The sequence below is a fragment of the Papio anubis genome, chromosome 4 (assembly GCF_008728515.1).
Source record: "Papio anubis isolate 15944 chromosome 4, Panubis1.0, whole genome shotgun sequence".
NCBI classification, from domain to species: Eukaryota; Metazoa; Chordata; class Mammalia; order Primates; family Cercopithecidae; genus Papio; species Papio anubis.
This window is the reverse complement of record NC_044979.1, coordinates 19,399,459-19,425,305: the sequence shown is the minus strand read 5'-3', so window position 1 is coordinate 19,425,305 and position 25,847 is coordinate 19,399,459. Positions and strand designations below refer to the sequence as shown.

At 39.7% G+C, this 25,847-nt stretch overlaps 1 protein-coding gene across 12 annotated transcripts in view; it reads left to right on the top strand.

Moving 5' to 3' along the window:
- UBN2 (ubinuclein 2) overlaps positions 1-25,847 on the top strand; it is a 100,566-nt gene that overhangs the window by 68 nt on the left and 74,651 nt on the right. For 4 of the 12 annotated variants that reach the window (XR_004183108.1, XR_001901256.3, XR_001901258.3 and 1 more), the window contains exons 1-3: positions 422-1,116; positions 6,414-6,506; positions 22,383-22,484. Coding sequence is in view for 9 of the 12 variants with exons in the window: in XM_021936319.2 (XP_021792011.2) it covers positions 649-1,116; positions 6,414-6,506; positions 22,383-22,484 (663 nt within the window). In the remaining 3 variants the exon portion in view is untranslated. The other 8 variants (XM_017957212.3, XM_021936321.2, XM_021936320.2 and 5 more) reach the window with 8 other exon arrangements.

The window sequence follows — 25,847 nt, the reverse complement described above, 5'->3', positions numbered from 1 at the left end:
AGGCCTGGCAGGCACGACGGCCGGCGCGTCTGTCTACCTTTGCCCAGAGTCCACCTTGAATAATCAGCTAACAACCCCAGTTCCCTTGAACCCAGCGCGGGAGACCCGGCGCCATGGCTAGGTCGGTCTCAGGCACATCCCGATGCTCGCCCCGGGAAGCTACTGGAGCGCCTCTGGTTTCCGGGTACGAATAGGAAGCTGCTCGGGAAACCCCAGAACCCTCCCTTTGAGAAAGGGTGCAGACGGCGTCTCCGTTTCCACGGAAACAGGCCGAGCCATGTCGTCACTTCCGCCGACCTGTCTGGACGCCAGACTGTTGGGAGGAAAAGAGGAAAACTGAGCAACAGCCACGACAGTGGACGCGAGCGTCTCCTCTGTGCGCATGCGCCCGCTCAGCGGCCTGCTTCTATTTATGTGGGGGATCCAACATGGCGGCCGCGGCGACCCTGGCGATGGCGGTGAAGCCCATCAGAACGTAGTAGCGGGGAAGGGGACGCGGTCCGCACTCACCGTGGCGTCGGCGGAGACGGCTGAGGGTGGTGGAGGGAAGAAAAGCGACGGAGAGCAAGAGGAAGGGCGGGCAGGCACGCAGCGCGGCGTAGAAGCGAGCGCCGGCTCGAGCTAAAGCAGAGGGCCAGAACAGTGGGGATGGCGGAGCCGCGCAGAGTAGCGTTCATTAGCTTGTCACCGGTGCGGCGGCGCGAGGCCGAGTACCCGGGGCCCGAGCGCGAGCCCGAGTACCCCCGCGAACCCCCCCGGCTGGAGCCGCAGCCGTACCGCGAGCCGGCCCGGGCGGAGCCGCCGGCCCCGCGGGAGCCTGCCCCCCGCTCGGACGCGCAGCCCCCGCCGCGAGAGAAGCCGCTCCCCCAGCGCGAGGTCAGCCGCGCCGAGCCGCCCATGTCGCTGCAGCGCGAGCCCCCGCGGCCCGAGCCGCCGCCGCCGCTCCCGCAGCTGCCCTTGCAGCCGCCCCCGCCGCGGGAGTCGGCTTCCCGGGCTGAGCGGCCGCCGCGGCCGCCGAGGGAGACGGTGCGCCTGGAGCTGGTGCTCAAAGACCCCACCGACGAGAGCTGCGTGGAGTTCAGTTACCCGGAGCTGCTGCTGTGCGGAGAACAACGGGTACAGAAGATTCCTCCCTCCTGCCCCAGACCCCGAGAGCCTCAGGACCCGCCGTCTTCCCCAGCTGGTTTGCACCTTGGGACGCCCACCGAGCGCGTCCGGGTCGCCCCGAGGGTGGGGTGCGGGGGGCCGGGGCCGAGCGGGTGGACGGGGCGGTGAGCGCTGCTTCCTCCACTCCCTGGGGTGGCCGAGGCTCTCACCCGGCCGCACCGAATCCCCAAACCCCCGGCACTCGCTCCCAACGCCGCGCCGAGCCTGTTTTCTTGTGCACTTTTCGGAACCTCAGATTTTCCTTCTTTCCTTTCTGCACCCCACACAAAATCCTGGGGCCCTGCAGGCCGTGTGGCTGGGTTCTCCCTGTGGCGCTACAGCTGTCGTTCCAGTAGAAAGGAAGAGAAAACCTTGGGGGACACGCCCCCCAGTCTGAAGCAGAGAGATTGTGTAACCCCTCTCGTATCATCCTCATCCTCATCACTGTTTGTTTTGCTGGGCGCCGTGGCTGCTGAGGTGTGCTTGCGTGCCTGTGATATTTTTCTTAATCGAAGGGAATTTAAGAATAATTAAAGGTTTTCAGAGACTAAGGATCCCACTTTAGGAATGGAGAAGTGGGTTAGTTAATCTGGTTACTAATTTTTCTCTCGTGTTGGTATTGGAAAACCTTTTTAGCTTTCCTTTTTGTGGAGTTTGTTCATATTGTAATTGAATGGGAAGGTGTCTCCTGTTTTATTTGACACCTACCCATCATATTATTTAAATGTATTATCATTAGTTTATAGAAGAACATTGTACTCGGCCTTTGTAATTTTCGGAGGATGATGAGAAAAATCTCAGCTTTGAATTTTTTAAAACAATTGAAAATATATAGGTATGCTTTTGATGTAAGAGGTGAACAATGGAGAAAGGATAGGGCTTATGTTGGTAATTGTAATTTTTATTGTTGTGGGTTGGTGGATCTTCAGAAGTAAGTTAGAAAAGGAAATGATAGATTAACAGTAAAGAAAGAGAACAGTTTTTCTCTGTTGCTTAGCAATTATGCCCGTTATTAGGCTTTGCTTTAGCTTGGGTCTAATGGACTCCAGAAGTCACTTGTTTTTTCATCTTCAACTACCTTTATGGTCAAAATGACTGACTGCTTAGTCACAAAGTATCATGTTGAACAGTTTCACTAGATTTTGTTTACTTTATGGCCAGCTAATGTTTTGATCATTATTTAGAAATGTTGTGTGGTCCAATCATTACAAAATGTTTTAAACCAAAATGAATTGCTTAAAGGTAGAGATCACTTTAGTCACTTCCACATAACATTTTGCTCTTTAGACTCACTTGAGTGCCCCCTCTTTATAAATGTGATGTCACTTTTTTCCCAAAAGAATATTAAAAATATTGGATTGGAGCATTTTCCAAACACTGTATTTGAGCTGCTAATCTAAGTTGGTTTGCAGTTTTTGTAATTTTCATAAATTGCAGGAGAGAAGCATTCTCTTTGTGTAAAAAATACATAGCAATAACTACCTTTACTGAGTTCTTACTGTGTGCTAGACACGGTTCTAAGCACTGCACGTGGTTTTTCTAGTAGTCCTACAGAACTCCATGAGGTAAAAACTATTATCCTCACTTTACAAACGTATGTAATTTTATTAGTACTTCTTTCCATAGTGATATAATTTCTTAGTAAAACAAAATTTCTTAATATTAATTCATATAGTTTAGAGGATTCTGCCAAAATGACGTAAAATGTAAGTCACGGTAGAACTACAAAGACCTTTATTATGTCCCTATTTATGCTGTAATAGTCACACGATGGCAAATTAATAATAGATGTGTATCATTTAATTATAAAAAAGTTTGACACCCTAGCTTTGTTAACTTGGTAACACCAGAACTACTACTTTCGTGTAATGGGAGAAAGAGGAATAATTCCATTTAATTTTTCTGTTTACTTATTAACAATGTAGGTGTCTATTGGCCCAATTTTCTCGTTGTATATCAACCTTCTATCTTTTTTCATATACCTCTGAACAAAACAAAATCCATTGTATATAATCACCTTTGCAACAAAGATTTGCCACATTTTCCTGTGATTGCTGCCAGTGAATACCCTTATTATGCAAGAAAGCATAGAAAACATATGTTTAAGTAAAATTGTCATGGTTTCATGAAGGGAAATCCTAGAAGAGAGACCATCAGAAAGCAAAATGCGAACATTAGAATTCGGCTGGAAAGTTGGTGGTTCCCAAAATTAGAAGAATTAGAGGAGGAAGGACTACATTTTTGAAATAGCCATCTATCAGTAAATAAGATTTTAGTGCCAGATGCTGAAATTGGTAGATGTGGGGCTATTAAAAAAAAAACAAAACAAAAGGTGTATTACATATGGATACCATTCATATGGGTGCATTTAAATCAGTTCCCTTCGTAAATACTAAATGAACAGTAAAACCCTGATTTACTGAAACACAATCAGAAATTTTTCTGTCCTCTATTTTTAATGCGAAAAGCACAATTAAATAATTTGTGCTGGGAAAATACGAAAAACAAAACCACAGGTTAGCTAAACCTTTAACCTTATTGTCTCTATGCAGTACAGTGCTGTGATGGAGGTGGTTTAGGATGATGACCGGCATTGGAATCATCTCTATCCTGAATGATTAATTTGGTCACCATTTCTGGCTGAAGGGTAATAGTGCATTTTAGAAATAAATTTTGGCAATGATTGATATACAAAAAAAAGGTTTAACTCTTAGTAAACCAGAAAAATCAGTTAACCAGAACACCCATTTGTGAACATGCTTAATTGAACATTTACTGTAAAAAGAAAAATAAGTGTTTATAGTATGTTAATATAACTGTACTATTTGAGAATTCCATGGCATTTCATTGTTTGCATATTTTGGATAAAATTTGTGAAAGAATCTCCTGAAAGTGGTGTTGATGAGTTAAGATCAAAGGACAAAATTACTGCATCAGTTTTGCATGTGGGTAGTTGAAAATTTTCAGATATTTTTTCACCTGAAAAAACCAAAAAAGCTTAGTCTTGATTGGGGAAGGGTGTTTATTCTTAACTGTAAAAGAAAAGTGAGTCCATTTTCTTAAATTTGTTTTTGTAGGCTGTCAAGAGAAAATAAGAGCTGTACTTTTGATACCTACATAAAGTACATAAAATATTTTAGAATGGCATATAAGGTGATTATTAAAAATATAGATCCATAGGTTTATATTTATACATATAAAATGAGTCATACCACAGAGGAAGTATTTGGGCTTCACAGTGCATGAGGGAGCAGTTTGTAATAGACATGGCGATTGCTCACTGTCCTTAACCTGAGCCTCTAGTTAAGGTTATACCTGCTGGGCGTGGTGACTCACGCCTGTAATCCTAGCACTTTGGGAGGCTGAGGTGGGCGGATCATGAGGTCAGGAGATCGAGACCATCCTGGCTAACATGGTGAAACCCTGTCTCTACTGAAAATACAAAAAATTAGCCAGGCAAGTTGGCGGGCGCTTGTAGTCCCAGCTACTCTGGAGACTGAGGCAGGAGAATGGCGTGAACCCAGGAGGCAGAGCTTGCAGTGAGCCAAGATCGCACCACTGCTCTCCAGCCTGGGCAACAGAGCAAGACTCTGTCTCAAGAACAAACAAAAAAGGCTATACCCTGGACATGCCTAGGATTCCTTATTATTCTCACTAGTTGATTCCTTTTTGGATCATGTTTATGTTTTTCATTGGTAAAATTTTTTTTGAGGGGTGACGAAGTCTCTCTCTGTCTCCACCAGGCTGGAGTGCGGTGGTGCGATCTCAGGATCTCAGCTCACTGCATCCTCCACCTTCCGGGTTCCAGCAATTCTCTTGTCTCAGCCTCCCGAGTAGCTGGGACTACAGGCAGGTGCCACCACACCCGGCTAGTTTTTGTGTTTTTAGTAGAGACAGGGTTTCACCATGTTGGCCAGGCTGGTCTTGAACTCCTGACCTCCCAAAGTGCTGGGATTACAGGTGTGAGCCACTGCTCCCGGCCTTTCATTGGTAACTTCTATTGGGGTGAAGTATTCTATAAATTTATTACTTATTACAATGATTTTAAAAATTAATTCTAAAGTTAACTCCTTTAAAGAAGTATCCCTTTATTCTAATGTCCCAAGTGTGATGAATTGTCTCGTATTCATTCTGTCCACATTTTTCTATCATGTTTTTTAGACCGATCACTTATCAACTTTTATATCCAGGATGAAGTATCTCAGTTTCTAAGTGTGCAAATCTTCCTTCCTTCTGCATTTTTTCTTGCCCTTCAGAGTCCATTGAATCTGTGTCAGTATTTCAGTTGTAGTATACCTTAATTTTTAATTACCTCAGTCAGTTGTCTGAAATTGGATAAAAGTAGTATTTTTATCCTTGTTTTGGTTTTTTTGTGCATTGAAAACCATATATATGTTTGTATACTAAAGTAGAAGACTTAAGGATGTGATGGCTATTTTTGTTTGTTTTGTTAAATAGATGGTTAATGTGGGCTTCTAGCTCTGTGTTTGTGTGTTTTAAACCATGTATTATAATAAACTTTCACTCTCCCCTACTAGAAGAAAGGCATGGTAATGTAACCTTTTTGCAGCTATTTCTCTTTTCTAGCTTTGTTTAAAAGTAGTGTGTATTCCCTGAATGGATATCCATTGACAGGATATTGGTGATATAATGGTTGTTGATACTGGACCTCAACAGAAAACCTTAGCTGCTATACACACTCAGTGTTAACTCACAGGCAGATGATTAAGTGTTGATTTTAATTAATAATCTAGAGCTCCTTTTAGAAGCATTTCCTGATCAAAGCAGTTAATCTTTGCTAGTGAAGATATCACTCTAGAGTCATAAGTGAGATTTTCATGTTTAGCTAGTGTTCCTGGGGATTTTTTTTCCTTGTTATTTTGGATAAGGTGACCATATGATCATTTTGCAGGTGAAGACAATTTGGATTGTTGAGTTCTTACTCATCAAAACACTATGAAGTGTATATGAGTCCATTACAACTGTAAATATTTTTTACTATGAACCAACTTTTTTTAGTTTTAATACTTCTGACTGACTTGTTAGTATTAGGAAAAGTCTCTTATTGATTAAATTTAAAATATAGTTTCTGAATAATATAATTGTATAACATATGTTATATATTCTCACTAGTTTATTTCCTTTCGGATCACATTTATTGAAATAGAATTGAAGTGTTTGTTATATAATGATAAATAAATAAACAATAATACTATTTGTAATACTAATGGATACTTCTGTTTCTTTTCCCATTCACCTTGAATCAGAAGAAGCTCATTCACACAGAAGACCCATTTAATGATGAACATCAGGAGAGGCAAGAGGTGGAAATGTTGGCTAAGAAATTTGAAATGAAATATGTGAGTATAATAAACTGATCACTTTTTTTAGTCCTATTGACCTGTTTCTTTTCTGTGACTGGTCGGGAGGGCCTATAAATATTCATTGCCTGCCTTACCTTGTTCTCACAAATTGAAACCAAGTGAATGGTTAGATAGTCAAATAAAGATTCCAATAGGCTTGTGATAAAGTAGTCATCATTCATTTTTATGTTTATTTATTTATTTTGGAAACAGGGTCTTGCTCTGGCACCCAGGCTGGAGTGCAGTGGTGCAGTGTTGGCTCACTGCAACCTCTGCCTTCCAGGTTCAAGCGATTCTCATGCCTTGGCCTCCCAAGTAGCTGTGACTACAGGGGCAACACCACACCCAGCTAATTTTTTGTATTTTTGGTAGAGATGGGATTTCACCATGTTGGCCAGGCTGGTCGTGAACTCCTGACCTCAAGTGATCCATCCTGCCAAGTAGCCATCATTTATTATAGTCTTTCTAGAGTCCAGGCAGTTTGCTTTTCATATATTATCTCCAATCTTTGTAACAAAACCACAAGCTAAGTAATATTGACCATATTTTACAGATGAGGAAACTGAGGCTCTGAGTTCAAGATTAAGTAACTGATATAAGGTCACACAGTGGCAAGAGTAAGCTACAGGTCCAGGTCTGTGTAGCTCTAACTCTATTCGCTTTCTGCCACCATCGAGAATGCTATTTTAATTCCCTTGATATAGTAGTACTCAAACCTTTCTGCCTCTTAAGAGTTTGACAGTGAGTATGTGTACTTCTAAGCCTGTAGCATCAGACTCAGAACCAGCATGATACCTCTTTGAAAGTGTCCGGTTTATGCTAAATATTCATGTACATTTTATATTCAGTGCCACAATATATTGGTGTTTGTTTGAATACAAAAATAATATTTAATTACCTGATTAACTTGCTTAACATTTTTCTCAAATTTTCTAGTATTACTGACTTTGTAGAAAGCCCCACTCCTCACCCCACATTTACACTATGGCTTTAAGTACTCTTGGCACTTTGCTAAAACATAACCCAGTTGAGAAGCAACACTTTACCCCTCTGATTCCTCTGTGAGCATTGAAAATTATCCCACGAGAGGAAAGATATCAGCTCACACCGGCCTAGTCATTCATACTACCCTCAAGATACCACTGGGATCTTGACCCAATCATGCTGGCTCCTTGTAATTAAGAAACCATTTAAGGGTAGAAGAAATAGATGAGAATAGATTGGAATTGAAATCAAGTCCTAGGCCATACTTTGCCATCTTCTAATTGTGTCCTTTTGGTGAGGTTTTTAGCTCTGGGCTACAGTTTTTTTTCTCTCTCTCTCTCTTTTTTTTTTTTAAGACAGAGTCTCTGTCACCCAGGCTGGAGTGCAGTGGTGTGATCTCGGCTTACTGTAACCTCCACCTCCCGGGTTCAAGCAATTCTCCTGCCTCAGCCACCTGAGTAGCTGGGATTACAGGCATGCACCACCATGCCTGGCTAATTTTTGTATTTTTAGTAAAGATGGTTTCACCATGTTGGCCAGGCTGATCTCGAATTCCTGACCTCAAATGATCTGTCCGCCTTGGCCTCCCAAAGAGCTGGGATTACAGGTGTGAGCCACTGGGCCTGGCCAAGGCCACAGTTTTCTTACCTATAAATTGAGAGGTTCAGGTGTTTCAGAGACCCTCTGGTTCTCTATTCTGTGACCATATAATAACAAATTTAAGGATGGACTGATGGGTATTTAAATAGAAGGAATAGCAAAAGTTGTTACACTAATTTGTAGTATTTAATTACAATGTAATACTTTGAGACTATATTGTATCATGATCTATAAATTGTAAAATCCTATAGAATATATAAATCCTAAAATCCTAGCATATATAAATCCTAAAATACTGTGTTTTTTGTACAAGTTATACATTGGTTACACTTAATGTTTTAACCAACTAGTACACTTATGTGGCTCAAAATTCAAAAATTAAAAATCTTCCTTTTATTGTATTGCCCACCCATTGAATCCCACTTCCTAGGCAAGTAACATTCCTGTGGTACTAGAGATATATCTCTGTACATATACATCTATTCATTTCCCACCCCCTTTTGATACATATTATAGAATACTGTACACACTTAAGCTCTTTGCTTTTTATTTACTGCATCTTAGTATGTTTGGGTGGGAGGTCATATCAGGACAAAGTGCTTTCTCTCCATTGCTGTTTCACTGCATGGAACTCTCACACTGTAACCAGTCCCCAAATGATTTAGGTTGTTTTCAAAACTTTGCCCTTATTAATAGTGCTGCAGTAAATTAGTCTGTAAAATGGCATTTTACACAATTTCAAATTTATCTCTAGGACAGATTCCTAGAAGTAGACGATTCAGGTCGGAGGATTTATGCATTTATAATTTTAGTATATATTACTAAATATATATGTATATTATATATAATATATATATTTAAAATAAATATATATTTAAAACATATATTATACATATATATATTTAGTATATATTACTAAATCACCAGTTCTACTCCCTCCAGCACTATATCAGAGTGTGTCTCTTTTTTGGGGTTTTTTTTTTTTTTTTTTTGAGACAGAGTTTCACTCTTGTTGGCCAGGCTGGAGTACAGTGGCGCAGTATTGGCTCACTGCAACCTCCACCTCCAAGGTTCAAGCGGTTCTCCTGCCTCAGCCTCCCAAGTAGCTGGGATTACAGGCACGCACCACCACGCCCAGTTAATTTTTTGTATTTAGTAGAGACAGGGTTTCACCATGTTGGTCAGGCTGGTCTCAAACTCCTCACCTTAGGTGATCCACCACCTTGTCCACCCAAAGTGGTGGGATTACAGTTGTGAGCCACTGCACCCAGCCTAGAGTGTCTGTTTTGCCGTGGGTTACAAAATCAAGGATTAGAATTGCCCTTTGCAAATGGAAAAATTCCTCTTTATAATCCTATAAGTAAAGTGATTCAGTGTATGATGCACTGCCTTAAAGTTAGCATTAAGTCTTCTTAGTTAACCCTAGGATAGTATCTGGCATAGAAAGACCAACATTCTGAAGAAGTTATTTGATGCGTGAAACTGAGTTTCAGTTGACTTAGATATATTCAAGCCTTGTTATTTTATTTACAGTGATAAAATATTACTCTTGTTATAATCTAAATTAATGGGCTGTATTTCTTCTCTGGATTTTTATTTTGGTGACTTACTTTCTTATTTCCATTCTAATTAGAGATTTTGTGTACATTAACCAAAAAGCATGCCCAAGTGTTATATCTATGAGTATTAAGAGTGTGTGTGTGTGTGTGTATTTATTTATTTGTTTGGTAGAGACAAGGTCTTGTTGTGTTGCCTAGGCTGGTATTAAACTCCTGAGCTCAAGCGATCCACCTGCCTCAGCCTCCCAAAGTGCTGGGTTTGCAGGTGTGAGCCACTGTACCCAGCCTAAATATATATAAATATATATATATAAATATATATAAATATATATATATATGGTAATTATTTGGAACCTTTTAAGAAAATCATCAGGCCAAAAGTGACCTGAGAGAAGATAGAGTGTCCTGCTAGGTGCTATAGGCCTAGAACTCTAGGCTATCACAAAATCTCTCTTCAACTACAATAATCTTGATTGGTGTTTGGGGCAGGTGTTGCAGCAGTTGAAAATCAGTGATATCAGAAATTATAGGGAGTATAGGCCAGGCGGGGTGGCTCACGCCTGTAATCCCAGCACTTTGGAAGGCGAGGCGGGCGGATCACCTGAGGTCAGGAGTTCGAGACCAGCCTGACCAACATGGAGAAACGCTGTCTCTACTGAAAATACAAAATTAGCCAGGCGTGGTGGCACATGCCTGTAATCCCAGCTACTTGGGAGGCTGAGGCAGGAGAATTGCTTGAACCCGGGAGGCGGAGGTTGTGGTGAGCTGAGATCACGCCACTGCACTCCAGCCTGGGCAAGGAGAGCGAAACTCCGTCTCAAAAAAAAAAAAAAAAGATTATAGGGAGTATAAAATTGTAAAAAGAGCACCCTGCATTGAATTTATGGGGTTCCCCCCTCCATTGTGTCCTATTTTTATGGCCATGTTCTGTTTCCTGTTATGTTGTTCTTATGTTCAGGTAATGTGACAGTTCATATTCAGCATCAATTACTAAATGGTTTTTTGGGAAAAGATCAATATGACTGTTAAGTACTTAGTTTTACCTAGATTATACTAAATTGGTTGTTGTACGTAAATCTTTTTAAATAGCTAAGTCCAAGTTTTGACATTTCTACAACTGTGTAGGCTCCAGATTCGTCTTGATGGTTAGAAAGGAGGCAGGATACAGGTAAAAGAGGCTCCCATACCTCTCTTTATTCCCAGTTAAGGCTCCAGAATGTTTAGGCGAAACATCTTGGTTTTCAATTCAGTTTTTAGATGGTCTCTAGGTAATATATACCTTTTATGAGGCCACTTGTACTCTCTACTCTATACTCTGGAGTAAGATGCTTCGATTTGATGGGTATAGACTTGTTCTCTTGGCCTTCTAGGACATAGGATAACCTATAATTGTTGAAAGATTTCTCTTAGTGATTTTTTTCTCACCCCATTACCCCAGCCATTCTGAAAGATCATGCTGTCTTAGAATTGGATATAAATTCAGTAATCTAAATGAAAGCACCTAGCACAATACCTTGTGCCTAGCAGGGGCTCAGTTAAGACTATTTGAGTCTGAACGACTCTGAATAGGAAGGCATATATCCAGCCAGACATTTATTAATATTCATGAAATCACATTATAACTTTAAAATCTGCTTACTGTGCTATATAGACATTGAATACCATCTTTCACGCTTAGTTCTATGTGGTTTTGGACTCTCAGAGCCCTAGTAGTTTCATATTTGTTTTAAAAGGAAGGGTAAGGGTAGATTTGATAATAGAAAAGTTATTCTGAGCAGTCTTATAAAGGAAACAGTTGACCAAAGGGAATAACACTGTTTTTACTCAAAGACAAATTATTCTTCTAAATACTCTTGATTTTCTTGAGACCCTGTCTCTAATAAGAATAAGAATAATAAAATCGGCCAGGTGAAGTAGCCCATGCCTGTAATCCCAGCACTTTGAGAGGCCGAGGTGGGCAGATCACCTGAGGTCAGGAGTGCAGCCAGCCAGGCCAACATGGTGAAACCTTTCCATCTCTACTAAAAATACAAAAATTAGCCGGGCATGGTGGTGGGCACCAATAATTCCAGACATTCAGGAGACTGAGGCAGGAGAATCCCTTGAACCCAGGAGGCAGAGGTTGCAGTGAGCCGAGATCGCACCATTGTACTCCAGCCTGGGTGACAAGAGCGAGACTCCATCTCCCAACAAAAAAAACAAAAAACAAAAACAAACAAAAAAGAAATATATATATTTAAATGAAAAGTCTTGATTTTCTTTTGTATGAGTTGTAAAAGTGATTTTTTCCAGATAATGTTTTAAAGAATGGCAGTATCTTGGAATAACTAATTTCTGATGAGTAACTTCTTCACAGTAAATACTACTTGGCTGAGTGGAAAGAAATATAATTTTATCTTAAAATAATTATGGATTAAACTGTCTTCAAATGTGAAACTGATACCAAGTAGTTGTTTTGAAAGCATTTGTGTACTGTTTCTGGGAGTTGTAAGAAGTCAATTACTCATATTGTTGGTTGATCATCCATACTTGCTGAGGGGTTAGAGCTTCCTTGGGAACTTCATAGGCTAGTTTTCCTGTTTGTTTTGGCCTTATGTTAGGTCTGGTCCCTAAGGATCACCTCAATATAGAGCTTTGGGAAAACTTGTTGACACCACCACAAAGTAAATCCTACTTGCAAAACACAAATACCAGTGGATTTAGAGTTTCGTAGACCAATAATAGTATGATATTACATGTACAATAAAGACATAAAATAATGTTTTAAAGCAAACTGGGGTAGGGGAGAGAGCCTTAAATAAAGGTCAAGGAGGAATTCCTAGCTCAAATAATAGTTTCTTTATTGAAGTTACCAATTCTAATCACTTGCTGTGACATGCCCTTTTAATTCCTTAGCCTCTTTGAATTGAATAAATTCTCTTCAGCCTTCTTTAATCCCTTAGGAACAATTGAGAATCCACAGTTTTAGGATATTTAGGAGGAAGGACTGGTATCCATATGTGGTGATTATAGAAATTGTGTATAGTATTTTTGTGCTGTGTAGTCAGCTCTTGGCTATATTTCCACTGCCTTGAAACTCAGCTCCTTTCTATTGGTAGGTTGAAGAAATGGGCATAGATGTAAAGAGATAAGGTTGTGGCAGGGCTGGGACAAATAGGGAGTCTTGTGTCGACAGGATGTTTTCTTCTCACTTGTAGGACTGGAGTGTTTTTTAGCAATCAGGGTCATTCTTGCTCTGTCTACTAGAGGTGATCAATGAATGTTGGTTTTTAGTTTGGTTTACTATTAGCTGGAGGCAATTTGGGGTCAGGGGGTCCAGTACTAAGAACATCTTGTTTGTTTGTTTTCCAGTTTAGTGTTACGGTGTAATGAGGCTGCATTGGCCTAAAACACCGATTGTCAGGTTAAGCAAGTACTAATGACTCACTGAGGAATATTCTTCTGAGTCACAGCGGGCTAGTGCCTAGAAGAGTAGATAAGAAGGAGGTTCTTCACTTTAGGTGTAGCAAAATTCAAGGGTTTTTTGTTGTTGTTGTTGTTTGGAAAATAAGTTTTGATTTTTAAAGATCTACTTAATTTATAAACTATGTAATATCAACTGCAGAGGTTCAGAGAATTTATCAAGTAAGATTTTGATTCTGCTGCAGTAAGGATACTGAAAAAGAGAGTAATTCAACAGAGGTCTTTCTAGTAGGGAAGACACTATAATTCTTTGCCAATGTAACTTGAATTTCTTTAGGTTAAATTTTAATGTTTGTGAATTAGTTTATATGTACCTTTCTGGCAGCTGTCAAAAGTTTGGTTCCAGCTTATACAATTTACGCATTATTGAATTTTAGCACGATTAGGGAACTGGAGGGTGGAGAATAGAAATGGGGTGGTAAGGCAGGAGGCCGGTCAGGGTTAGAAGTTTTCCAGGAAGACCGCAAGTGAGGAAAAGCAGACTGTACCTAGAAAACTACTCTAACGGCCTCTGTGATGAAGGAGGGAACTGGATTGTCCCTTATAGTTGGCAGAAATCTGTTTATAAGTGGAGCAATGCTTGTGGAACCCTGGTTGTTGGAAAGTGAGTCAAGAAAGAGGTACTCAGGTATGGGTGTGTCAGATACAAGTTATCCAAAACTCTTTCCCCACAGTGGAACTGGGAAGTAGAGCCAAATGAGGAGGAGTTCCAAACTCTGGTAGTGAACATTTGGTGGGCCAAACCTAATAAAATAACATTTATTGAGTGGGTAGTACATGTCCTTAATAAAACTCAGGAGATACAAAAGGTCATGTGATAAAAAGAAAATCTCCTTCCTACTCCTTACTCCCAGCTAACCAGGTCACTCCTTAGAGACACTGTGAGTTTCTTGCCCCAGAGAGCTATGTGTATGTGGGCAGTCACATATTTCAAAGATTTTTTTTTTTTTTTTTTTTTTGTTCACTGAAAGAGGATATATAAATACAGATAAATGAAAAGATCAAAATAAAAATCAGCAAATCACCTGTAAGTCCACCGCCAGGCAGAACCACTGTGAATAGTTTGATGGTTTAAAGTATATCCTTTCAGGAATTTTAAAAATGCATGTGCAATTACATATGTACTTTCTTGCACTATAAAAAAATTTTTAGAGCCAGCTGTGGTGGCTCACACCTGTGATCCCAGCTACTTGGGAGGCTGAGGCAGAGAAGATGTCTTGAGCCTAGGAGTTCAAGACCAGCCTGGGCAACATAGCAAAACCCCGTCTCTTAAAAAAAAAAGTTAGATCACCTGAGCAATACATGAATATGTTCCATTTATTAAAAACAAATTCAAATAATACATATTACATCAAAGTCTTCCTGTACCACTGTTTCCAGTTCTATCCCTTCTCCATCGTAATGACCATGGTTATCTGTTTGTTGTGTATTCTTTGAGCATTTTATACATATCTATAGATATATATTGCTATGTTTTGTTTTTCATAGATGAGATCATCCTGTTCGTATGATAGTGGAAGAAACAATATCTTGTTATTTAGATGTTGTCTCCATAATTACCATTTAAGTTGAGACCTTTTCAGATGCTTAGTGAACACTAATAGCACCTTTTCGTGAATAGCCTGAGCTGTACATAACATTTAGGAAACTGTTCTTGCTACCCTGTATATTAATAAATACTCTCTATCACAATTTTAAAAAATGTATTTACTTATTTATTTTGGGGACAAGGTCTTCATCGCTCAGACTGGAGTACAGTGGTGTGGTTACAGCTCCCTGCAGCCTTGACCTTCTGGGCTCAAGTGATCCTCCCACCTCAGCCTTCCAAGTAGCTGGGACTACAGGCATGCACCACCATGCCCAGCTTTTTTTTTTTTTTTTTTGGTAGAGACAGGGTTTCACCATGTTGCCCAGGCTGGTGTTGAACTCCTGGGCTCAAGCAGTCAACCTGCTTCAGCCTTCCAAAGTGCTGGGATTACAGGCATGAGCCACCTCACCCAGCCTACCACATTATTCTTCAATGGCTATTAACATTGAATAGATATGTGGTAGTTTGTATAATTTATACTTTTATAATTGATATGCTTGGTGAAGATCTTATACTTGTAAGATCATTTTGGGGGGAAGCATTTTGGTTAGATTAATACTATTATGATCAAATAAAGCTTTAAGTCTTTTATTTGCTCCCCTTGATAAGATATATACTTATTTAACAATACTAATCACTTTGCTGCTTAGATTAGATTATGGACTGAGAACTATTATGGTTTCTGGTGGCAACAAACTAGTCACTTTGGCTAGACATAGATGTTCCTAAATCTCTAATTACCCATAAGTTGTTTACACGTCTGCATATATCTGATTGTGCCCATTACAACAGAACCTGTTTGTTTAGCTTTCCCAGGTAAATCTTATAGGCAGCTGTTTATGCCTAGACAAAAAATATGATAGGAGAGCAGAAAAAGATCATTGTCATTGTGATTTTAATTAGAAAGCATCTTGGAGAAAAGATTGAAAATGTAGGCTGATACGTGAAAGCTGGGAGGATTAAGAGAATAGCAGGAGACTATCCCAGATGGGGATAAAGCACAAGGAATGGTAAGGTGTGTTTGGGGGAGAGTTGGTAGACAGTTTGAATGGATGAAGTGTTCATGTTGGAAAATTGTAAGTAAAAAGTTGGAAAGGTGGTTTGAGTCAACATGTAGAAGGCATTTAACTGGTGCCATGTTAAGGGTTTTCAATTCTTATAGGTGGAATGCTTCTGAAGCATTTTGAGCAGGGGAAATGATAGGGTGTTTTCAAAATATTAATTAGGTGGTAATTATGCAGGATAAATTTGAGGGAAGAGGCCAGGCGCGGTGGCTCACGTCTGTAATCCCAGCACTTTAGGAGGCCAGGGCAGACGGATCACCTGAGGTCAGGGGTTCAAGACCAGCCTGGCCAACATGGTGAAACCCTGCCTCTACTAAAAATACAAAAATTAGCCGGGTGTGGTAATGTGCACCTGCAGTTCCAGCTACTCGGGAGGCTGAGGCAGGAGAATCACTTGAACCTGGGAGGCAGAGGTTGCAGTGAGCTGAGATCATGCCCTGCACTCCATCCGGGGCGGCAACAGAGTAAGAGTCCGTCTCAAAAACAATTTGAGGGCCGGGCGCGGTGGCTCAAGCCTGTAATCCCAGCACTTTGGGAGGCCAAGACGGGCGGATCATGAGGTCAGGAGATCGAGACCATCCTGGCGAACACGGTGAAACCCCGTCTCTACTAAAAAATACAAAAAACTAGCCGGGCGAGGTGGTGGGCGCCTGTAGTCCCAGCTACTTGGGAGGCTGAGGCAGGAGAATGGCATAAACCCGGGAGGCGGAGCTCGCAGTGAGCTGAGATCCGGCCACTGCACTCCAGCCTGGGGGACAGAGCGAGACTCCGTCTCAAAAAAAAAAAAAAAACAATTTGAGGGAAGAGAGGCTAATTAAGACATTCATTATGTTTAAGTGAAAAACAAAGGCCAGCATTCTAGCATTGACAGAATGGAAAGGAAACTGTAGATGTGGTTAATCATGGCAACAAAGATTTGTGGGGAGAGATACTTGGAAGCAGAAATTATGAGAGTTTTGAAATAGCATTATTGAGGTATAATTTAAATAAATTTAATTCCTCCATTTTAAGTGTACAGTTTGATGGATTTTAACAGATGCATACAATCCTGTAACCATTACTACAATAATGATACAGAACAATTGCGTCACCCCAGAAAATTCCCTTTATAAACAGATCTGTCCCTCCAGACTTAGCCCCTGGCATCCTCTGATCTGGTTCCTGTGACTCTAGACTTTTTTGGTGTTTGTTTGTTTGCCTTTTCTAGGGTTTCCTGTAAATGGAATCTCATGTCTTCTGCATCTGGGCACTTTCACTTAGCATAGTACTTTTGAAATTCCTCCATGTTTTGCCTGTGCCTCTTTTTATTGCCGAGCAGTAATCCACTGTATTCCTACTGTGGATTATGTACCACAGTTGTTTATCCATCCATCAGATGATGACCGTCGGGTTGTTTCCAGTTTTTGGCTGCCATGAATCAAGCTGCTGTAAACATGAGAGTACAAGTCTCTGTGTGTGAATACACATTTTCATTTCTCTTGGGCGCATGTAAGAGTGGGGTTGTTAGGTCCAGTGGTAACTGTATGCTTAATAAGAAACTACCTGATTCGCTGAGAGAGGGCATTAAAAGAAAAAAAAGAAACTACCAAAGCATTTTCCAAAGTAGCCACATAATTTTGCATTCTTGCTAGTGATGTATGAGAGAACCAATTGCTCCATGTCCATGTTAGCATTTGATGTCATCACTCCTAATTTTAGCCAATGATGGTTTTAAGGCAGAAAAAATAGGATGAACAAAATAGGAATGTCAAGTGGAAGAAGCTAATTTGGAGACAGATGACAGTGGGAACACTAATTTCAGTTTTGCTTTATTAGAGTTTAAGGTGTTTTCAACTTAAAAAATGACCCTATAGGTTCTATAACTTCTCATATAGAATTTTTAAAAGAATGGCCTGTTGGAGTTAGGCAGTCATGAGTTTGAAGATTGGCTTGCCTACTTTCTGTGTGACCTTAGATAAGTTACTTGTCCTTTCCGAGCCTTCGTTTTTCTCATTTGTCAAATGTGAACTAATAGATAGTTGTACTTAGTATAGGATCTGATGCAAGGTTAGCATTCAGTGAATGGTAGCTTGGTATTTAAATATATATTTTATGCCCCCAGTAACTTGTGAATTTCTTGCAAATCTGAGCATTTTTTTTCTTTCTAGCTGTTTTATTCCCCAATTGTGTTAGTTCCCCATACCAGTAGTCAGAGTGATTTTATTAAACACTGGTCTTGTCAGTTGCTTCCTTGTGCCGATGCCTTCAGTGGCTTCCGCAAGTGCTTAACTCCACTTGTCCTTGTCCGGGTATGATTATCTTAGGAAGAAGCCTTGATTAGGTCCTCTGTTGAAAAGATCTCCTTTCAACCTTTTTCCTTTCTACCATTTATAACTACTGTAGTTGTTTGTTTAATCTTTCTCTTCCCCTCTCTGTACTTAACTGCTTGTGTATAACTATAAAATCCATGAAGGCTGGCACATGGTATAAGTGCTCAGTAAGTTTGTTTAATAGATTATCTTGTTTTAAGTTACCAGAAGACAAGGACATTTCATACTTAAATTCTTTCTGGTATTTTAACATATTGCTTTCTATGGTGTAAGTTCTTAACAGATATTTTTAACTCTAAGTAATGGTTTGAAATAAGCTATATAGAATCACTGGGTGAAATAAGATGAAGAGTTTTTAAAATTATTTTAGCGTATTTCTATTATAACAGTAATACTTCATAGGAAATTTGGAAATCATAGAAAAAGCAGAAGAAGAAAATGTAAGAGTATTGCAAAGTCTCTTGGCAGATGCTTTCAGATTGCTTTCGAAAAGGGTTTTATTGGTACACTCTTTATCAGCAGTGTTTGAGCAGTTCTATTCTCCATCTTTTCAGAATTTAAAGATTTGTAATTTGATAGAAGAAATCGATAACTTACTGTAATCTCATTTATTGATCATTTTCCATTGAGTTGTAATGCTGCCTTTTTCATCTTTAATTGTTATATGCTAGGGTAGGTTTCTGAAAAATGCTGTTCATTAATCTTTTTATTCTTTTTTTTTTTTTTTTTTTTTTTTTTGAGATGGAGTCCTGGGCCAAGCTGGAGTGCAGTGGCCGATCTGGGCTCACTGCAAGCTCTGCCTCCTGGGTTCAGGCCATTCTCCTGCCTCAGCCTCCCAAGTGGCTGGGACTACAGACACCGCCACCACACCGGCTAATTTTTGTATTTTTGGTAGACAGGAGTTTCACTGTAATTGTAAGGATGGTCTCGATCTCCTGACCTTGTGATCCACCTGCCTGGGCCTCCCAAAGTGCTGGGATTACAGGCGTGAGCCACCGCACCTGGCCATCTTTTTATTCTTATATTCCTGCCTCATCTATTTTAACTCCCATAACGTTAAAAATATTTCGTATGTGGCAGGACTAGGCCTCTTCATTAGTTTTGTCTGTGGATTTTTATATATTTCTTAGATCTCTTCCTCTCTCTCATTTTAGGGCGAAATCATCCCTCATGTCCTTAACTGCTTGTGTGTAACTTTTTCTCAATAGACTATCTCCTACCAACCTCTCTCTTTCCCTTTCCTGAATGCTGATTCTCACCATAATTCTATAACATAATGTAAAGGTCTCAGTCTGCAGACCTGCCCAAATGGGAAAAATAAGGGCAATCTAATATGTATTTTGCATCTGAGCACACGGGTATGTTGTATGTATATATGTGTATATGTATATATTACACCTGTGTGTGTATATACACACACACACACACACATATATATGTATGCATGTTGTTTAAGGTTGCCAGCTGGTATTTCTTGAGGATTGTCATTGTTCTGGGATTATACCCTCAGTGGCCTTATTTAGCAAGATGTTGCCACCCTATGTTGGTTCCTAGAATTGTACTTGAAACTTTTACCTAACTTGTAAAATCTAAAAATATGGGAGCCATTACTTATATTTCACACCACAATGTCTTTCTTGGTGATGATGGTGTAGTAATCGCGTTGTTTTGTCCGCCGAAAAGCGTACAGTGGAGTCACAGCTTATATGGGAGTTAGGTTTTTTTTAGCATCACTATGTAATAGTAGCTAGTCAGAATTGCCTTTGCAAGTTACTTGTAAAGTGATGACACCATGTTGGAGATGTCTTTCATAAGTCTGGCATAACTTTTTTCCCTCAAGCACTGGAACAGATCACTGTTTCTTTGCGTTGAAACAAGGCGAAGCAATTTGCTTTTATTTAAGGGCCATGTTACATACAACTTACTCATCTTTAACCATTAGAATCACACTTTTCATTGAGAGGTGTGCGGTTTGAGAGCTGAAACCAAATGAGGTGACTAGAGATTTACATCTTGCATCTCATGCTCTCTATGAGGCTCACTGTGGCTTAGTGGTGGCATGTTGGTTGGCAGAATCCTTTGCACTCATTGTTTTCTTGATTTTGTTTTTGCTTTTGTTTTTTGAGATAGGGTCTCGCTCTGTCACCCAGGATGGAGTGCAGTGGCATGAACTTGGCTCACTGTAGCCTCAACTTCTGGGTTCCTCCTGCCTCAGCCTCTCAAGTAGCAGGGACCACAGGCACATGCCACCATGCCTGGCTAATTAAAAAAAATTTTTTTCTGTAGAGACAGGTCTCATTATGTTGCCTAGGCTAGTCTCAAACTCCTGGGCTCTTGGAATCCTCCTGCCTTGGCTTCCCAAAGTGCTGAAATCACAGGTGTGAGCCACTGCACCTGGCCTTCTCTTCTCTTTCCAAGCATCCTCTTCCCTGCTCCCCTACCAAAAAAATCATGGGACAGGGAAGTCTTAGAAGATGCTTAGAAAATTTAAGATGGGTACCATAGCTTGTGACTGCAGTCCTGGCTACTTGGGAGTATGAGGCAGGAGGATCGCTTGAGCCCAGGGGATCAAGGTGAGCTATAACCATACCATGGCACTGTAGTCTGGGCTACAGAGCCAGACCCTGTGTCATTTTTTTTCTTTTGGAGACAGAATCTCGCTTTGTTGTCCAGGGTGAAGTGCAGTGGTGCCATCTCAGTTCACTGCAACGTCCGCCTCCCCAGTTCAAGCGATTCTTGAGCCTCAACCACCCAAGTAGCTGTGATTACAGGGGCATGCCACCACACCTGACTAATTTTTGTATATTTAGTATAGATGGGGTTCAGCCATTTTGGCCAGGCTGGTCTCAAAGTCCTGGCCTCAAGTGATCCCCCTGCCTTGACCTCCCAAAGTGCTGGGATTATAGGCATGAGGCACTGTGTCTGGCCCAGACCCTGTATCAAAAAAAAAAAAAAAGAGAATTATAGACTCAAAAAGTTGCAAATATACTACAGAGAAATCCCATGTGCCCCTTGAACCCAGCTTCTCCCAGTAGTAATATCTTACATATCTACAGTTATCCAAACTAGGAAATTGACATTGACGTAATGCAGTTAACTAGATAATAGATCTTAACTCAGATTTCACATACTCATTTCAGTTTTTACATGCACTCATTTTTCATTTTCTTGTATGTCTGTGTGTATAATTCTAATTATTAAAACAAATACTTTTAGGCTGGACCTAGTGTCTCACACCTATAATCCCAGCACTTCAAAAAAAGATTAAAAATTAGCAGGGCTTTATGGCATGCACCTGTAGTCCCACTTACTCAGGAGGCTGAGGCAGGAGGTTCACTTGAACCGAGGAGGTTGAGGCTGCAGTGAGCCATGATCATGCCACTGCACTCCAGCCTGGGTGACAGAGTGAGACCCTATCTCAAAAAACAAACATGCAGTGAGCCATGATCATGCCACTGCACTGCAGCATGGGCAATAGATCAAGACCCTGTCTTTAAAAATAATAATAATAATAATAATTTTAAGCATAATTTTAGGTTTACAGGAAAGTTGCAAAGACAATACAGAGAGTTCCCACACAGCATTCACCCACTTTCCCCTGTTGTTGACATCTTGCAGTGTTGACATCTTGCAGTGTTGACATCTTGCAGTGTTGTTGACATCTTGCAATTTATACATTTGTTACAGCTAAGGAGCCAGCGTTGGCACACTACCATTCAACTCCACATTTTATTTGGATTTTACTAGTTTTCCCCTAGTGTCTTTTTTCAGTTCCTGAATCAGCCAGGTTACCATATTACACTTAGTCATTATTTTCCCTTAGGTTCATCTATACTGTGGCAGTTTTTCACATTTTCCTTGTTTTTGATGATTTTGATAACTTTGAAGAACACTGGTAACTCATTTCATAGAATGTCCATGAATTTGGTTTTGTCTGATGGTTTTCTCAGGGTTAGGCTGGAGTTATAGGTTATTGAGAAGGTCACAGAGGTGATGAAGTGCAGTTTTTGTCACAGATCGTGGATGTGTGCGGTCAGTATGATGTGTCCCTGTTGATGCTGACTGTGACCACCTGGTGAGGGAGTGTTGGCCAGGGTTTCTACTGTGAAGTTCCTCTGTCCTGCCCCTTTTCATTCTCGTTGGAACAAGTCACTAAGTGCAACTTGCACTCAAGGTGTGGGAGGTCTTAAACCTCCTGGAGAGGGGGATTGTCTACCAAGATTAATTGAATTCTTCTAACAGGTCTTTTTAAACTTGATGAAAACAGCATGAGTACCGAATCAGTCTAATATGTCTGTTCTTTGCAGGGTGGGAAACCCCGTAAACACCGGAAGGATCGGCTACAAGATTTAATTGATATAGGCTTTGGCTATGATGAGACAGATCCATTTATTGATAACTCAGAGGCTGTGAGTAATGTATCTTTAATATAGCAGCTGATTCATTGTTTGTATGGGATAGTAGAAGTCAAGGGTAAAGTAACTTAAATAGTGCAGTGAATGTTTTTATTTGTGCTTTTAAAAGCCATGTTCACTACTTAAAGATTTTTTTACCTTTTTTTTTTTAAAAGGATACTGCAGATTGAGAATTTTGTAATTTCGGGTTTGTCTGTGGTGAGTTGTTATTACACTGTTAAAATAGACCAAGTTTTATGGAACCTTTTTTGTAAAAGGCTACATAAGTATTTTAGACTTTGTGAACCCTATGGTTTCCGTTACAATTACACAAGTTTACCATTGTAGCATGAGAGCAGCCATAGATAATACCTAAAGAATAGTGTGGCTGCATTACAGTGAAACTTGACTTATGGTCTGGGAAATTTAAATTTCATATCATTTTCATGTGTCATGAAATATTAATTTCTTTTGTTTTTTTTTTCCAATAATTTTTAAAATGTAAAATCCATTTCTAGCTTGCAAGCTGGTGGGCTAGATTTGGTCAGTGAATCTCATGGTTGCTGACTCTGTACAATGTCTTTATTTTCATATGCTCTGCTCCTTTCCAGTTACTGAAAGAACCTCTTGGGATTCTCTAATAGTTGCTCATTTTCACATGTCTAATTATAGCGTTGACTCCATCATCATCCCTTGCTCAAACTGAGAACAAAAATAAGTTTTTAAAAAGGAAAAAGGAAAATCAAATGCTGAAAAACATTATGTTAAGCTAATGATTCTCAATCAAGGATGAGAATATTAGTACACTTATCTTAACTCAGACTTAAGGAATTAGGATTTCTGGAGGTGAGACCTACAGAGATTTTAGTGTTTTTTGTTTTGTTTTGTTTTTTAATATAAGATTAACATGCTTATGGTAAAACAACAATAAAGTACAAGGTGATTATGAAGTAGAAGGTAAAGTACACAAAGGCCCCACTCCTGAGAGGTAAATACTAAAAATCTTCTTGTGTAGTTGTCCAGAAATTTCAGAATTTCAGTGATACATATTAGTACATGGATATAATCCTAATGGCTGTTAGCAAATATACCTAAAGTACATAGTGTATTTGTCTAGTCCTATTTGATGTACATCTAAATTGTTTCTGGTTTTATGTACATACAAATAATTGAGCATCTGGATGCTTTTATCTACTTAAGGAAATGTGTATGAAGGGTATTTGGAGAGTGCATTTATATGGGTAGGGTAAATTTCTAACAGTGGAATTTATTGGTCAAAGGGCATATATTTGCATCTTGATTTTTACTGATATTCCCAAACTTGGGCAGGTGTGTTTCAAAATGACTTCCAACATAAGAGCCATGCAGTCTTAAATATTGGTGCTACTAGGTTGAAATTAATCTGGCAGACATCTCAAATACCTATTTAATTCTTTATTGCTGCCATGCCTTATTACCAGGATGGTATATTGAATGCCAGTCTTTATCACCAGTCTGTTTTGATTGAGCCCTACAGCTTTTCCCCTGGAATCCCCTTTCTCTTATAAAAGGAAGAGGAATTTAGGAGAGCATTTAAGGACTGTAGCAGCCCCTTGATCACATAGCAAATGAAAGACAGCAAGTCATGTTTTGCAGTAGAGAACGTGTATGTTCTTCCATTCTTGTTTATATACTAGAGTAATCTAATCCCTGGGATTATGATATCCTCTGCGATGTGCAGTAATTAAGGATATACAGAAAGTGATGCTAGGTGACTATTACACTCCCCACAAATTATATAGTATGTCTTTTTTCCTGTTGCTACACTGCTTGCTTATAAAGTTGATGACAGAACTTATAAAGTTAGTAGAATGACAGTAAGGACTCCAACCTGAGGCACATTGGATACTCTGTCAAACTCCTAAGTTGCTTCTGGTGTCCTGACATGATCTTATTTACCATACTAGGCAGCCTGGTCTGTAGAAGTAATATATTGCCAGCGCCCTTTGGAGTAAAGTGGGCTTCGTATTACAAAAAAGATTGTCAACCAATAAATCAGGGCATGGAATGTTTTTCCAGAGTCTTGACCTTGATTTGTAACTCAGTGAAGAAGTCTAGATTATAATCTTAATTCAGTTTGTAATTTGCTGTGTAGCCAGGAGCAAGTCTTTCAGCACTGCCCAGTTTTCTCTGCTGTGACTTGCTTACCTCACAGAATTATTGAGCCTTAAATAAGGTAATGAATGTCAACTAGCTGAAGAACGTGAAGCAAGTGCAAAGCATCAGTAGGAGTGTTAATATTATGTGTACATTTTGAATTCTAAATAACCCAAGAAGGAACTTAGCCATATATAAATGGGCATCACATGTACTCACACTTAAATAGCTTTTTTTAATTAATAAACTTTATTTTCTTAGAGCAGTTTTAGAGTCACAGCAAAACTGAGCAGAAAGTACAGAGCTTCCATGAACACCTTGCCCCCATGCACACACTACCTTCCCCGCTCTCAGCATCCTGTACCACAGTAGTACATTTGTTATAGTTGATGAGCCCGAATTGTGACACATCATTGTCACCAAAGTCCATAGTTCACATTAGGGTTCATTCTTGGGGTTGTATATTTTGTGGGTTTGGACAAATGAATAATGACATGTATCTACGATGGTAGTATCACACAGAAGTATAGTATCACTTCCCTCAAAATCTTCTGTGCTCTGCCTATTTATTCCTCCTTCCCTCCTAATCACTGGCAACTACTGGTCTTAACTGTCTTCATAGTTTTACCTTTTCCAGAATGTCTTATAGAGAAAATCATATAGTATGTAACTTTTATAAATAGCATTTTCAATATCTCCTTTTGTAGCATTTAGGATATTTTCATGCTGACTTTTGTAACCCATAATTGGATTATACATCAACTTAAAGGACATGACTGGTATTTTTAAAGAAAATGAACTCAAATAGAATCGGAATTAGTACATCATTGGTAGACTATGCGGTTTTTATTGTGTGTGTATGTGTGTGCTAGATTTTGATGGGTAATGTATTTTCCACTTGGATTGTGGTAAAGAAAAGTTGAAAGCTACTGTTAATTAATAAGTTAGGATAAATTTTGTAGATACAAATTGTTTAGTCAAACAACTAGTTTCTGAACAAGATAGGTTCCTGTTTTAGAAGAAGAAATTGAACTGAAATGCAGGTTGCTTGACTTACAAAATAACCTAGTATCTTTGCCCTTGACATATTGGTTTTTTTTCATGAGATAATTCAGACATAAAACAACTATGGTCGAACCAAATGATTCTTGTTCTTTTTATTTATCGTATTGCCAATAAGCTTTCTGCGTTGGCATATTTTTGATATATTCTGAATCATGCACTAATTACTAAAAATAAATA